General features: G+C 37.5%; 2 protein-coding genes across 4 annotated transcripts; one reads left to right on the forward strand and one right to left on the reverse strand.

Annotated features, from left to right (window-relative positions):
* Positions 1-817: 817 nt before the first annotated feature.
* LOC130716135 (protein NUCLEAR FUSION DEFECTIVE 2-like) lies at positions 818-3697 on the forward strand. 3 transcript variants are annotated; one of them, XM_057566333.1, is made up of 4 exons: positions 818-1040; positions 1148-1206; positions 1289-1638; positions 3106-3697. In XM_057566333.1, exons 1-4 carry the CDS (start codon positions 969-971, stop codon positions 3207-3209), a joined length of 585 nt encoding a protein of 194 aa, XP_057422316.1. In that variant the 5' UTR covers positions 818-968; the 3' UTR covers positions 3210-3697. The 3 variants fall into 3 exon arrangements, with proteins under 3 accessions (XP_057422316.1, XP_057422318.1, XP_057422319.1); XM_057566336.1 differs by having other exon boundaries at positions 823-1040; positions 3099-3697; XM_057566335.1 differs by lacking the exon at positions 3106-3697 and having other exon boundaries at positions 821-1040; positions 1289-1882.
* Positions 3698-8376: 4679 nt separating this feature from the next.
* Positions 8377-9686, reverse strand: LOC130715719 (probable glucan endo-1,3-beta-glucosidase A6). Its single transcript, XM_057565837.1, has one exon. The coding sequence runs from the start codon at positions 9544-9546 to the stop codon at positions 8467-8469; it is 1080 nt and encodes a 359-aa protein (XP_057421820.1). The 5' UTR covers positions 9547-9686; the 3' UTR covers positions 8377-8466.
* Between the last annotated feature and the right edge of the window lie 6422 nt (positions 9687-16108).

A 16108-nucleotide genomic window follows, 5' to 3' on the forward strand; every position in this document is an offset into this window, starting at 1 on the left:
ATAACGTCAGTAAACGAACGAATGGAGGCTGTTGGATGAAGAGTGAGAGGCTTCTAAATCCTTTGGGAGTGCAAATGAAACGCTAAACCCAAAAACTAATTGTTGCTCGAATAATTAGTTTTCTTAGAGATAAGTGTGCTCTTGGGCAGTGATGAAGGACAAATTCTTGGAGCCTGTACCAATCTGTTTGGAAGGTGGAGGATGATAAATGCAGATGAAAAGATTTGAAGGAAGAGTAGGCTGAAGGGATTGGGTTGATGTGTGTTAGATAAAAAAAGATAAATGCAACAGTTGGGTGAGCATCGATTGGGCATGAAGGGAGGTGCTTTGAGGACATTCCAAGAACCCTAGCTTGGAAATAGAGAACTTAATAAATGAAACGGTTGGGGAAACATTGAATTGAATGAATCAGAAATTAAAAAATAAAGAAAGCTGAACTAACTTTTTGAGAGTGGAGGACCGATTCATACAGGCTGGCCAATGAAAGGAAGCCACGCAAAATCTAAGTGGAGCATGAGAATTAAGGATATCACGACACATCGTTTGGGAATGGAGGGAAGCAAGGAGAGGAATCCGCGTAGGAATTTCACTAAACATGAGAATGCATCAGAAAGCAGAATGCATATGGAGCCGACACATCAGCATTGGGTTCTCATAACCCTTGCTGTTTTAATATATATATTGATGATTGATATTGATATTGATATTGATGATGATATTGATATTGATATAAATAAATATAGATAATAACTCCATTGTATTAGAGAACCCTAATTTTGAGATGCAATGTGTCGTCGTTTAAAAGATCAAAGGAAAAAGGTGTTATTCCTTATCAACAAAGTAAAGTGAAATTGGCCTAAAGCGATTTCAGAGAAGAGAAATCAGTAAACTCCGAGTGTGACTGAGAGAGAGAGAGAGAGAGAGAGCAAAGAGAAAGAAAGCAGTAACCTCCATAATCTGACTCCAAAATGCGATCCTCTGCCACTCTTCCCTTCACCCTCTTCACTCTCATCCTCATCCCCATCCTCCCCCATGCCCAGGTTCTCTTCTTCTTCTTCTTCTTCTTCCTCATTTACATCCATCGTTTTGCTCCAAAACCTAACTCTCCCTCAACAATCTCCTCTCTTCATCACTTTTTCTTGTGCAGGGGCATTCACTACTGTCGCCGTTTCCATCAGCTCTCGAAACCCTCCAGAAACAACTAGGGTATCATGCTCTTTACTTCACATCCTTAATCCCATTTTCTTTTTTATTTGCTGAATATGTTGCTATTTTTCATCTTGATCAGCTACAATTTCAAGACCATTAGTCTCCTTCGTCGCGCGATGACCCACGCTTCATTCTCCGAGGAGAACAACAAAGCATTGAGCATTTTGGGTGCTGCTGTCATTGAAACATCTGCTTCTTTTCACTTGATTTCCAAGGACATTGATATTTCTGCCAAAGAGCTTAACCGTAGATTGTCCCAGGTCTCCAATGTGGAATCTTCCTGTGCTGTTGATGGAGTGCATTTGGGCTTGCACAAGGTGGTTCGAGTCTCGCCTAAGACCAATTCCTCTGCCCCTGCTGTGGTTTGTGGCGCGTTCCGGGCAATTTTTGGTGCTATTGCTATTGATACTGGGAAATCGGATGATGCCGGTAATGTTTTCTGGACCATTCATGGTGTTGGTGGTGTTGGGGTTGCTGCAGCATTGTGATATGTTAGTTTAATTTTCAGTAGTCTTCTCCATGTGTTTGATGCCTAAGATACTTCTTAATGACTCGTGCATTAGTTGTTTATAGTCTCTAGTATGTATAATTAACTGTTTTAGTACATGACCACTACTCCACTAGTTGTGAAGCCGCGAATCGCGATATATGATGCAGTAGTTGAATGAGTATATATGACTTCTGTCTGTTTTACAATTTTGTTGCTGTTAGTATACTCTAGTCTTCAAAAGAACTGGTAGCAACACCCTCGTTATTGGTGAAAATTCATGTGAATCCATAAGTCACATAGGTTCCAGCTTCCAATTTGGTGGGACACGCATGAATTCCAATATACAATAGTGTATTAGAGAGTGTGAATATTAGCATTCATCTCTATTTTATGAGGTCTTTCAGCTACTGCCAATTGTTTTCTTGTGCTACTAATAGCAAGACTTGAAATTGATTCACTGAAGTTATGGAGGACATTGAGTTTGTCCTCTATATATATGTAGGGCTGGGACATCAATTTTGTGCTTACTGTCCATTGTTTTGTTTTTGCTAGTTATGTTAACACTGAGTGAATTTGCTAGTTATGTAGGTTGAATTTTAATCAACCTCACTTAAGAAACTGTGCCTCATTAAAACCTCCCTAAGGAAAACATTAGGAAGGGAAAAAAAGTACACAGATCAAGAGTTAATCAAGTAAAAACATACAGCTCCCTACCCATTGAAATATATGTATTCTTTCCCTTGCCATACAATAGTGTCATATCTACCATACTTTGTAACCCAGCATGCCTCAAGTCACATGAGATCGCTCCTTCATGCATCCGCTAGCTTCTTTCCTTAACCTTTGTTCCATCAATTCCAGATCACTCAAACATTTTTCTACATTTATTCTCCATGCATCAAATCTGATCTATCCTCCAACCTGAGCAGTCCACCAAATCAACAAAAAAACATACCCCCACCATAGGTAACTTGAGTGAAACCCGCCAATGCACAACAAACCAACAATCAGAATACAATCTTAAACAAACAGTCACAAGAAATTAGCTTGACTCCTCCTGCAATAAATTCATGCGGTAGCACCTGAGTCATTGATGTTGTTACTTCTATCAGGGATGGATCTTATTCAATATTAGGTGAGAACTGTCTTCTCATTCTGTGGAGTTGTTTGGGTTATGTCAGTCATTTAATTATTTCTTTGACTCTGTGTTCATCAAAGTTCCTAATCTTTTACATATCTCTTTGTTTTCATAAGTTGAATGAGTTGTCTCTGTGAATGTATCATATCTATCCTCTGCTTACCTAATTATTATGGGGCATCTTAAAACAGTCAATTTTTATAACATAGGTGACATCTTTGAATTTTTGTAGCATTTACTAACTTTTAGAAGAACTCATAGGTGACAGATGGTGAGGGAGAACATGCTGCCCATGTTGCTGGATATGGAGAAAGTATCAATGATAGTGCTCCTAAAAATTGTGAAAAGAAAACTGAAAGTGTCTGGGAGTGAGCTTTATGAAGATGCAGATAGCAAGTTATGAAAGGTTGAAACACACGTAGTGGAGAAGCTAGAAATCAGTCGTCATAACTTGGCCAATGCTGATGATGGAATGTTAGGTGAAATTAATCGCTTGAAGGCAATTAAGATAACTGATGGGGGGGTCCAACTGCGAGGGTCATTTTTTACCAATTGCTGGGTTCAAGGCCCAGGAAAATCTTGAACCTAAGTTTAAACCTGTTGGCTTTTAGAGGTTCATTACTTGATGGTGGATATGGCTTAGCTGGGTATTATGTGTTAGCATCATGTAGGTCCCTTTTTTTGTATATCTATGGGGCCACTGAACTAAGTATTGTATTTAATTAAGTGTGATGCTGGATGTCCTATGTTACAAGTACATGTAGTGTGGTGAACTTGGTATTTGTAACCTTTTGATAATTGTGACCTGCAGAACTGTAGTTTAAGTAACCCTTTTATCAATATAAGTTGTTGTGTTTGTATTTGAACTTCTTATTATGTTATCTTCATTTGTTTGTTTCCCAACAATATGCTTATAAGCATGATTAAATCATATGTAAGGCTTATTCTGATGGTCTTGGGAATGAAATAGACTTCTATCATTTCCTTCATTTTATTTAATGATTGAATCACGGAACTCAGATGCCAAAAAATAAGCTTCTGCTGATTTTAGCAACATATAAGTAAGAGAAGTCATCTTCCAGATTTTGATGTGGTTATACACGTACAATTGGTTTTATTGAAGATGGACTTCAATTGCCGTGAACCTTCAAATAAAATATAAATTAATAACTTTTTTCAATTTATGGGCAAGTAAACATCAGATAAAATCTTAAAAAATCCATTAGTTTATAGAATACTTCTGTAAAACAGTGTTAAGGAGAAAATAGTCCTTTTTGTATTCATGTTAGGGAAAATATTTTGTTTTCTTCATTTGTGCCTGAATGTATACGAACATTTTACCAGTCTGATAAAAGGAGAAAGTATAGTCGAATTTGATATAATATAGTTTTAAATTTCATTCACAAAAATTTATAGTTGCACTAGACTTTGGAAGAAATTAGTAATATTCCTGAAATCCGTTAAAAAAATTTGTATTAATTTTGTTATTTTACTATGAAAAAATACATGATCTCTTGTGTATTAAAAATGATTTTGAATTTAAAAAAAATTTATTTAATGTTTCCTAAAATTTTACCAGTTATTCCTTAGGGTAGTAGAGCTGAGGTTGTTATGGCTACCATCCATTCATCCCGCTTGTGGAGATTCTGCAAGATTCTTACATTGACAGAAAACATGTGTTTGCTTGGTAACTTGAACAATCTTGAGATTGAAGAGGTTAAGTATTTTGTTTTGCTCCTAAACTCGTACAATTAGTTCAAGCCAGATTATCCTTGAAAGAAACACCAGTTGTGGCCATGCTTGGTGGACATCATGATACATATTCTAACCATTTCTTTTGTATAAATTGCAAAAGAACAGAATTGATAAAAATTGTGTTTGTTGTATGTATTATAGGTTTGTCATGATTTTTATCAATATTGAGGTTGATCATGTGTACACACTGGTTTCCATCAAATAGTGTCATAAATTAGTGATTAATATTTATATTTATACGTCATGTGATTATATAAATTAGTACAAAATTATGAAATATTTAAGGTGACTATATATTCTTCATATTTATGCTTTAGGTTGAATAATTTTCTCTTCACACCTCTCATAGAGGTGGAGAGAGGTCGAAGGAGGAGAGAGAAAAAAAAGTAAGAGACAGAAAGTATGAGATGTGATAGATGATAAGACGAAAGAGATAGAAACAAAAATAAGTAGAAATGAAGTGTTTAAAAAATGAGGTGTGTATATATCATTGTTGTTTTAGGTTTATAAACAAAATCTAATTATTTGGTTTTGTCATTTACAATTCATAAATTGATCTAATAAAAAAGTACATCGACTTCAATGGGTAACAAGAAACAACTCTCTACAAAAATTCTTTAGGAATGGTTTGAAGTCAAGTGGTGGTATATTTGGTTTTGATTAATCAATAATATCCCAGTTAAAATTTTCAAATATTAAAATATATCTTAATAAAAAATAAATTTAAATTATTGTTTAATTTTATTATTGTACAAAATTTTAAATATTAAAATATCTTAATAGTCAGGCTAATTAACTGCTCATCTTAACTATATAATTACTCTTAGTTATATTGTGTGATACATTTGATAAATTTTTTTGATGAAATTAAAACGAAATCAATGATTTAAGAGCAATGTTATATAGTACGAGAAGGTAGGCACGAGTGATACACGAGAATAATTTTGTGGCGGTTTAAAACTGCCACAAAATTACAACTGCAAAAAAAAAAGGCAAAGCTACTGTTTCTAGCGGATCGAAACCGCCACAAAATTACAACTGTCAAAATAAAAAGAAAAGCTACGGTTTCTGCGCGGTTTAAAACCGTCAAAAAGTGCTTCGTGTGTGGTGCACGAGCCCCAAGGTCGTGCCCCACAGCATTTTCCATGATTTAATCTTTGTGCATCGCTCGGGTTAACAGGAGCTATGAATTTATATTTTTTTGTATTATGCCTCTGTCCTTGCAAAGAATCTCAACTGGTTAAATAAAACTTCAGGAATTGAGAAAAGGAACTAGAAAAAGTGGCAAGTCAACCTCAACTTCTGTTCTAAAGTATTTATATAAATACGTAAATTTTTCATTATTGGCTTATCTAATGCAACTTTATTTTCTACATATACTTTGCTCTCACCTCTCATTCTCACATAGTGAGATTGTTAAATGTTTATTGTTGATTAAACTTTACACAAGTTCATCCTTTTCTATGCACCGGTAGCAATCCTATATAATCCTCATTGTATAGCTTACTATCGACTATATTAGGTGTATTTTCACTCTAAGCCTTTTTGAAAGGTTGTAATCCACTCACATCACTGATTATGCCGACATTGTGTACCGTGATACATGAATTTGATATGTGAATGATCATCACAAATATTCTAATGAAAGACATCTATTGAGGTAAATATGTAAAGATTTTTAATTTGTCCGTTGGTAACGCTAAGCAAAAATAAATTCTTGACATATCTGCAGTCAGTTACTATACATTTCAATTAGATCTGAACCAATAAAAAATTACGTATAAAGACCCCGTGCATAGCATGGGTCACAATCCTAGTTAAAATAAAATTTGGTGCCCCGGTTACTTTATTGATTTCATTTTTAATTTTATATTTAGTATTGCAAAATATCTCATAATAAATATTTGTAGCGTATCTTTTTATTATGCATAATTTATTTAAAATTATATTTAATAAAATAAATATAATCATTAATTTATTATAAATAAGAACTTGTAATTTATGTTTTTTAAATTAGGGATTTGTTAACTTACTCCCACTAGATTTTGTGAAGGAGTAAGTTAACAAGGAACACCTTTTCTTTTGAACTAAATTTGCCCTCAACTTTTTTTAAAAAATCTTTAAAATTTGGGTTTCTGGTCATTTTTAATGCCCAAAAGTTAATTCAATTTTAAAATTCAAAATTTCCTCTCTCCATATTTATTACTTGCTTTATTTTACTCTTTCTCTTTCTTCTACTTCTTCTCTTTTGCTTTTCCCTTTCAGCCTTTGTCTTTCTCACGGTCACCATGATTCCATGAACAAAGAAATATATTTGTTGACATTAAAATCATAATGGAAATGAAAATCCAGTTTTCGTTGAATGTGTGACATTCGAACCTGATAAAACTATGAATTCAGAACCTTATAAGTTATAATTGATAATTTGGTGTGAAATTCTAAATCTTGAATGAATGTTAATATGATTCATCAGTCATCACCAAGAATCAAATAAAAAATAATCAATTTGAAATTTTATCAAAACGGGTTTGATTGATCACCATTAACGTGAGACTGCAAGTCTGCAACCAGGAGAACGGGGAAGACGGGCAGTGCCAGATGACAGATATCAGTTTTTAAAAATTGATTTTCTTAATTAAATTACAATTATACCCTGGAGACTGTGTTATTTTAAAACTAAATCATTTGGTTTTTGGGTATTGGCTTCCGTGTGTCAGTGAAAAACTGAACCACGGTGGTTCATTCAGTGAAAACTCAATTGTGACCATTAGATATATAATTAAATAATGAAGGGTTGTGATTAAAGATTTCCAATTACAAAAATACCCTCTCTTTTCTCCTCTCCTTCTCGTACAGCACATCTCGCCGCCGATCATCTTTGCGAAGCCTCTTAACACCACGCGTCGCCGTCACTTTAGAGGTGGGTTGGATTCAGGCACTAACTACTGTCTTTCACCGTTTTACTACCCTGCAAATTGGCTTCGGAGGCTCAAAGGCCAACGCCGCTGCCATAGTCCATCGTCAAGTCCTCTTCACCCCTTTCAAAAACGATATAACGAGTGTGTTTCTGAAAGTAAGAAATCGACAACTGAACTAACCAATCATAAAATCAACCTAGCCATATACGAATTCATATTACTGGTAGAAGAAATTGAAGGTCAAAGGGGGTTAGAGATTTCTGGCGGAAGAAATTGAAGGTGAAAGAGGTTAGGGATTTCTGGTGGAAGAAATTGAAGGTCAGGGGGGTTAGGGATTATTGTTAGTAGAAGGTGAAGGAGGGTTGGTGATTACTGCCAGAATAAATTGAAGGATTCTTCAACGACATCGTCGAAGGTTGTCTGGTAGAGACAGTTACGGTGGCCGGAGACAGATAACAGATCTGGTGGTCCATGGGGAGAGAGAGGGGAGGTAGCATGTGAAGCTGGAGAGGAGCCATAAATGGTGGTTGAACCGAAGAAAACGGAGGAAACGGTGGTGGTGAAATCGTAGGAGAAGAAATGAGATATTTGAGGATGAGGGCATTATGGTCTATACACACAATTTTTTTAGTGTATCACCGTGAGTCATTTAGAAAAATGACTCACGGAAGACGCCGTCTGGTTTTTTAGTCAATCAGAAAATGGTGTAGCTTGTTAACTTACTCCTTCTAAATTTTAAGTGGGTGTAAGTTAACAGCCCCCTTTAAATTATAGTCCTAAACGTTAAATAATCCAAACAATACTCATTTTTTTAAATCGTGTTTGTTATAAATCATCAAAACATAAATCATATTACTCAAACACAATTTTCCTGAAAATCACATTAATTCAAAACCTAATTAAAAAAAAATACCCCGTTCCTAACAAGATGCCAAACGAGAGAACAGAGTCACTACTCAGTAGACCAACTGAACCAGAAGCCAGAAAATCACCAAAGCCACAGTAATGGAAGAACGTGATGAAACAGCAGAGAAATCAACGTGGTACTTAGCTGTGCCATTAGGGTACAGAATCCCCCAATCGCGACCCGTTGTTGTTCCTTTCCTGTCAAAAAGCTCGTACACATAAACCTGTTGAACCCCATCTTTCAACAGAGGCGTTCCGGTTCCTGAACTCAGATGATTCACCAAACCCCTCAAATAGGTCTCGGCGTACCCCAAATTCGCGTTGAACTCGTCGGCGGCGTCGGAGCTCGGCCACCCTGTCTCAGTGACAACGATTGGGATTGTTTCGTACCCAGCCTCGGCCATGGCAGAGGCGACGGCGTCGACCATCATGTCGAAGAGGTTCCAGTAGCGAGACCTGGTGGTGACGTCATCGTGGAAGTTGAACGAGTTTTCTTGAAACAGCGCGAGACCGAGGGGGATCTCCGGGTGGAGGCGGTAGAGGTTGTAAGGGTAGAGGTTGATCAAGAACGAGAAATTGTTGTCGCTCAAGAATTCCAGGAGCGAGCCCATGAGGTTGACGCCGGCGGGATCTTGGAAAGTGGCAGAGGACGGCGGGAACGGGGAGGTAACGACGGTGTCGAAGGAGAACGAGGTGGAGACGGCGATCTTGCGGATGCCGAGGTCACGGAGGGAGACCTGGATATTGGAGATAGCCAGGAGGAGGTTATTGGCGGCCTGAGGGTAGACATCGATGAAGGCGTTGCCAACGGAGATGGTGGTGATCTTGGCGCGTGGGTAGTACGGGACGACGTGGGTGTAGATCCAGGCGCGTGCGGTGGAGAGGTTATTGGCCATGGAAGTGACCATGTGGTTGGGGACGGTGAGGAAGATGGAGATGTTGGAGTAGAGAAGGGAGCGCATGATGGCTGGGTCGGGTTCTTTGAGGCGGATGGAGGTGAGTTTGAGGGTTTGCATTGCGGCGGCGATGCGGTCTGGTTGTTGGCGGTTGTTGGAGTAGGTGACGCCGAGAGAGGCGGTGGTTGGGAGGAGGAGGAGGAGGAGGAGGAGGGAGAGATGGTGCTGCTGCATTGCTTCTTCGTGGAAGAGAGAAAGAAGAAGAAGAAGAAGAAGAAGGAAGCGTGGAATGTGTGTGACGTTTGGATTGAGGGGGGAGTGAATTAGTTTGTTAGGAAGTGTTGTATGTGTGAAAAACAGGTTGTCCGTGACCCTCTTAAGACTAGTTCTGATCAAAGAGATATATATTTGATAACTTCTTTATTTCAGGAAAAATTTGAAAATTAAAAGTTTCTAGCTAGTGCTACATGAATAGTTAATGTGCCCAACATCAAGGTTTGCTACCTAATTTGCTTGGCTGATTATGTGCCCAAAAAGCCCACGCTATCTTCCTCAACGGAGCATATACAACTTTAAATCATTAATTACAATGTGATCATAAATAGAATGAAAAATGAACACGATGAAGTGAGGTGAATCGTTTGTTCCTCCTTGAAAGGCAGAATTTTATTAATAGATAGACTTGGTCTCTGATTCTGTAGCTGATGTATTGATTGATTCAGAGTCAGGTCGATGATGATTCTACGTCTAACTTTGTTTTGCTTTTGTAATTGACACAGAGAGTAGTGCGGCTTATCTTGGTTGTTCTCTACTTCTCTAGTATTTAATTTGGAATTGACAGGGGATCTATCCTTCACTAAATTCATACACATCCATATGCTACACATGGCAGTAATAGAGGCCTTTTCCAGCAATACCATCATGACACTCTTCTTCTGCGTGTATATATCTTTGATTTTTCCACTAAATAATCAAATAGATTAACAATTCAAAAATACAATATCACTTATTAATTCAGTTGATTAACTCTAGTATATGTTTTCTACTTTTTTGAACTCACACGGAGAGACGAGGGTAAAGGAGAGGATTGATATAGGGTTTGTAACCCACAATGGCTCCATAGTACCTTCCCTGAATCTGTTGCTCTCCATCTTCCCCAGCTTAAGTCTGACCACAAGCCTCTTTTGCTAGCTGTGCCAGGCATTGTGGAGCATCGAGTCTTTTCCCGTCCTTTCAGTTTTCAGGCTGGCTGGCTCACCCACGAGGACTTCCCCAGACTTATGGCGGATTCTTGGGACCCAGGTGAGGATTGGATTGCTAATGCATCGAAATTTAGGGACGCGGCCACCACTTGGAATGATGATGTTTTCGGCTAAATCTTTCATAGGAAGCGGCGTATCATGAAACGTTTGGAGGGTGTGAACAATCGGCTGGATATGGTATTTGACCAGGGTTTAGATAAATTGCAAAAAAAGCTCTGGTAGAATTATAATACAGTACTTCTTCAGGAGTAGTTGTTTTGGGCTCAAAAATCTAGATGTCTCTGGCTCAAGTTTGGAGATAGGAATTCAAAGTTTTTCCATACAATTACCATAATCCGACGCAAAAGGAATAAAATTGAAGCTCTTATTAGGAATGATGGTACTTTGTTGATTGACTTTGATGTGCTCGAGGACTTTACTGTTAACTTTTTCCGCCAGGGTTATATGGATGATGGTGATGGGAATCCTCTCTCCACTGTTTGCTCGTTTCCGGCTATTCAGGAGAGGATAATGAACTCTATTCATGTTGGTTTCTGTGGTGTTGAAATTAAAGATGCAATCTTTAGCATGGGCCCCTTGAAGGCTCCTGGCCCTGATGGTCTTCAGGCGGTGTTTTTCCAATCCCAATGGGATCAAGTGGGAGGCTCAGTAACCAGGTTTGTCTCTGACTGTTTTGAGGACCCCTCTCTGATTAGTGTAGTGAATGATACTCTCTTGGTTCTTGTTCCCCAAGTTGATGCTCCTGACCGCCTGACTCATTATAGGCCCATCTCTCTTTGTAATGTGATTTATAAAACAGTCACTAAAATCATTACAATTAGATTGAGGAGGGTTATGGGGGACCTGGTGTCCCCAAACCAATGTAGCTTTGTTCCTGGCAGACATAGTTTAGATAATATTGTTATTGCCCAAGAGGTTTTCCATTCCATGCGCTACTTGAAACAAAAACTTGGGTGGATTGCGATTAAGGTTGACTTGGAGAAAGCTTATGATAGGTTGAAATGGTCCTTCTTGCATGAAACCCTCCAACAAGTTGGGCTAGGAGACCATTTATGCAGTTTGATTATGACTTGTGTTTCTTCTTGCAGGTTTCAAGTTGCCTTTAATGGGGGAAGATCGCCTTCTTTCACCCCTCAACGAAGTTTGAGACAAGGAGACCCCATCTCCCCCTATCTTTTTGTTCTCTGTATGGAACGGCTGGCCCATAGTATTGGTGATGAAGTTAATGCAGGAGCTTGGAAACCCATTAAGCTCTCAAGGAATGGACCACCTATCTCTCATCTTTTCTTCGCAGACGACCTCCTTCTTTTTGAGGAAGCATCAGTGGACCAGATGGAGTGCATTATGGGTTGTCTGAATGGTTTCTGTAGTGCTTCAGGTATGAAGGTTAGCATCCCAAAAACTCGCTTAATGAATTCTAATAATGTGGGGTCAGTGGTATCTAGGCAAATTTCTGACTTGTCTGGTATTAGCCTGACCACTGACTTGGGCAAGTACCTAGGAGTCCCTCTAGCTCATCAGAGAGTGACATCCTCTAGCTACCAGTACATCCTTGATAGAACCCAGAAACGACTCTCTTCATGGCGGTCTCAGATGTTGAATTTTGCAGGTAGAGTTACTCTTACTAAATCTGTGATTGCTGCCCTTCCTACCTATAGCATGCAGAAGAGCCTTCTTCCAAAAGAGGTGTGTGGGAAACTGGAGAAAATTCAAAGAGACTTTATTTGGGGAACCACAGAAAGGTCTCATGGTGCTCATTCTATTGCTTGGTCTAAGCTTTGTCAACAAAAACAGAATGGTAGGTTAGGGCTCCGCCGGATGCATGACTTCAATAAATCTCTTGTTATGAAGCTTGGATGGGGTCTGGTGTCGAATCCGAATGCTCTTTGGGCCAGGGTTCTTCGTGAGAAGTACTCTTGTGGCTCTGCCCATGATAAGCGCATAATTGATGCACTTTACGTGTGTCTTTCTAAGCTTCATTATATACATTTTTGTGCTTAATTGTTATGACTTAGCCATGTTTTGACCATTAGTGTTTATTTGGATTATTCATGGAAAAGTACTTAATTCTACACTTTTAGTTTCTGTGACTGTTTTGCTAGAACAGGTTGAATCTGGAGTTACAAATATCCAAATTGGGCGAATAATATGTCATTGGAAAGATAATTCGAAGACCTACAACTTTCATGTTCAGCACAATTGAAGAACAAGCTTCTAACATGGTCAGAATTGCCTTGCAAAGTTGCTGTCGCTAATCCTGCGAGTTTGGAAAAGTCTGCACTAAAATGATCATATCTTGGGCTACAGAACTCCGAATTAGGATCCGATTGAAGGCCCGTGAAGCTGACTTAAAGAGGTAAAACTCTCATGTTTACCTCAATTGAAGATTCAGACTTCTTGTGGGACCCGCGAATGCCTGATTGTTCAGCAGCTTACTCCTTTATGTGGGCCCGATTTTGTGAAGATTTAGAAAAGATTTAGATAACAAAGATTGTTACTTGATGAAGAAGTTTATTTATTAGTATAAATAAGTGAGTTTAGGCTTTTGTTAGACCTCACCACCAAACCACACAACCACACCACCACCTCACCACATCTCACCATCACCTCCTCCACCTTCTCCTAATATCTCTCTCCATCTTTTCTAGTATGAGTTGCTAAACTCCATAGTTAGTCTTAGGATTTTTAATATTCTTGTGTTTGCAAACTTGAGGTTCTGTTCTTAATGCAAATTTCTTTCTTTATTAATTCTTTTCATCTCTATTTCTGATCTAGGGTTTGCTTAATTCCTTAGGTTTAGGAATAAGAGTTGATGCATGTTCGCTTAGTTCATGTTAGTTCGTAACTGTTTCTTAATCGCTTAGTTTAGGAAACTGTGAATTAATTTTCGCTTAGTTAATTAGTTCTCACGAATTAGGAAATTGATAAGGAAGAATTAATCTTTTGTAACCAATGAAGGTTTGTTACACTTGAATGTTATAATCCGATGACTAACGTTTTCTTTCTTCTGTCTAATCTATTTAATTATTGCTTGTTACCTTCTACCAAATCAATCAAAAACCCCATTTTTATTTGTTTTTATTTTACTCTAATATCAATTAATAATCTATCAAGTCCTTGTGAGAACGATCCTGGTGTTCAACACCTTGTACTGCATTTTAAGAAAAAATACTTTGACACGCACCCGCGACAGTGCGTTCGTCAAATTGGCGCCGTTGCCGGGGACTTCGGTGATTATTAATTGTTTTTAGAGTATTTTTATTTATTTTTTTTTTGTTTTATTTATTTTATTTTCGTTTTTATAAAAAAAAAGGGGGCTAGCGGTTAGGATTAGATTTTTTTATATATTAGATTTTTTTTTATTATTTAATAGATTGTTGGTTGTTTTTATTTTATATCTATATCTTATATATCTATCTCATATCTTTTATCTCTATCTCATATCTTCTAATTCTCTTTCCTATCTTTTATTTTTATATCACTATCTTCTTTTTTATTTCTCTATCTTTTATCTCTTTTATTTTATTTTGTTATCTTTTCTATCTTCTTCACATTCATCTTATTATTAGTATTATTGCTATCATTAATTTTTTTTTCTTTCCAGTTACTTACCTTTTTCTTCAGATTAACCTTTTCTATTTTTTTTTTCCTTCGTATTTTTTCTTTTATCGTTGACTAACATTTTTTTTTTCCAATATCCTCTCTTTTTTTTTTAGATTTTATATTTCTCTTTACTAACGCTTTTCTTTCCCACTAATCTTTTTTTTTTCCTTTTGTTTGTGGAATTGTTTTTGAAAGTAACGGAAACAAGTGTTGGTTTGTGGAGCTTTTGCAGTGATGGAAGCTAAACTTGATGAGCTAGAAGCCAAACTCGACGAGATACAATTTTCTGTTACACAAATGTTGCTCAAGAGCCATCAACAACAGCTTGAGTCACCTCAATGTTATCCACAAGAGAATTTTGAAAATATTTGGTGTGACCCACCTTGCTATCATCCACAAGGGCAATTCCAGCAGCCTATTTATGCACCACCATACTACTATCCGCCAGAGGAATTTCAATATCATTTTCATGATCCATATCATTCACAAGAGGAATTTCATCAACCTTGGAATGATCCACCACAATTTTTGGAAGACATTTCAAAGCAATATGAAGCAAACCAAGCCCAGTTTCAACAACCTCGACACGAGGAACCTTCCATATTGCAAGAAATTCAAGACATGTTGAACCAAATGTCTGCAAATCTCAATGCAAATTCTAATCAACACCTGCAAGATACTGCGAATTTACAAGCTCCAGTTAACGAGCTAGTTGCACACGCTCCCACATTGCAAAATGAAGTTGATGCAGAGATTGATGATGAAGTTACTCCTTGTGTTGATACTCATCTTGATGCTAGCATTGATGGTTCTTGTGAAGTTAATGAGTTTGAAGCCAATGTTGCTTCTGATGCTGATTCTAATGATGAAGCCAACCAACAAGAAATACATCTCCCTCTTCCACAAAGAACTTATGAGAATGAGAAGATGTATCCTGGTGAAGAAGAAAATAAGTTGTTGGATGATTTCAAGAAATGTTTTGCAGTGGATGAAGTTAAGAAGATGGATGTAGAACGTGGATCTAAATTAGCAATTTTTCCACATAAGCCGCTTTTAATTAATATAGACATTTTTGAAAAAGTCGTGCTTATTGGAGAGTCCATTGATTGCAAGGAGCCAACCTCAATGGAGGAATACTCTTTGAAACCCTTGCCAAAGCCTCGAGACAAAGAGTTGATTGTTGAATGTACTAATTTTTCATTTACTCTTATTTCAGGTGGTACACATGCTTGGAAAAAGTTTTCACTAAAACTGAACATTGTCATGAGTCATGCTGAAGGTGCTAGAAAACAATTTGGGTTTGTTAAGATTGTTGTAGATGAGATCCCTCCAAAGCCACCTGACTTGTGGATTGTCGTTGTTGTGCCTCAAGACTATGAGCTTCCTCTTAATGCAAGGCCTCCACCGGACCCAGGTGATAGCAGATTCAGAGCATTCCCAGGTTTCATGTCTCGCCAGCTCCCTTGATCCCTGGTTTTTTCTAACCTTTCTCTTTTATTACACTTGTCTAATTTATTTGATGATTTGTGCCTCACATTGAGGACAATGTGTGATTTAAGTGTGGGGGTGGGAATCTTATTTAGGAGTAGTAGAACCTCAGTTAGGATAGTTTGCAATTTCAATTTATTTGCTTTGTTTTTATTGTTTTCAATAAAAGAGTTCACACTTTTTCAATGAGTTTTAGAGATGTTGAGTTTGTAAGCAATATAACCATTTTTGCTTGTTAAGTTTCATGTCTCTTTTGGATAAAGTTGCTTGCATTTTGAGTTCATCATGATTTGCATTGAGAACTGATTTGTTGGATTCATTGTGTTATATGCTGGCCATGTGAGGACTACCTTGTGAGATTTTGGACCAAACACTTGAATGGTAATATCTATGCCATGATGCTCTTCTTTCTTGTGTGATTTCCTCATGTTTATATGCACTGC

Source organism: Lotus japonicus, chromosome 4 (genome assembly GCF_012489685.1).
Source record: "Lotus japonicus ecotype B-129 chromosome 4, LjGifu_v1.2".
Taxonomy (NCBI): Eukaryota; Viridiplantae; Streptophyta; class Magnoliopsida; order Fabales; family Fabaceae; genus Lotus; species Lotus japonicus.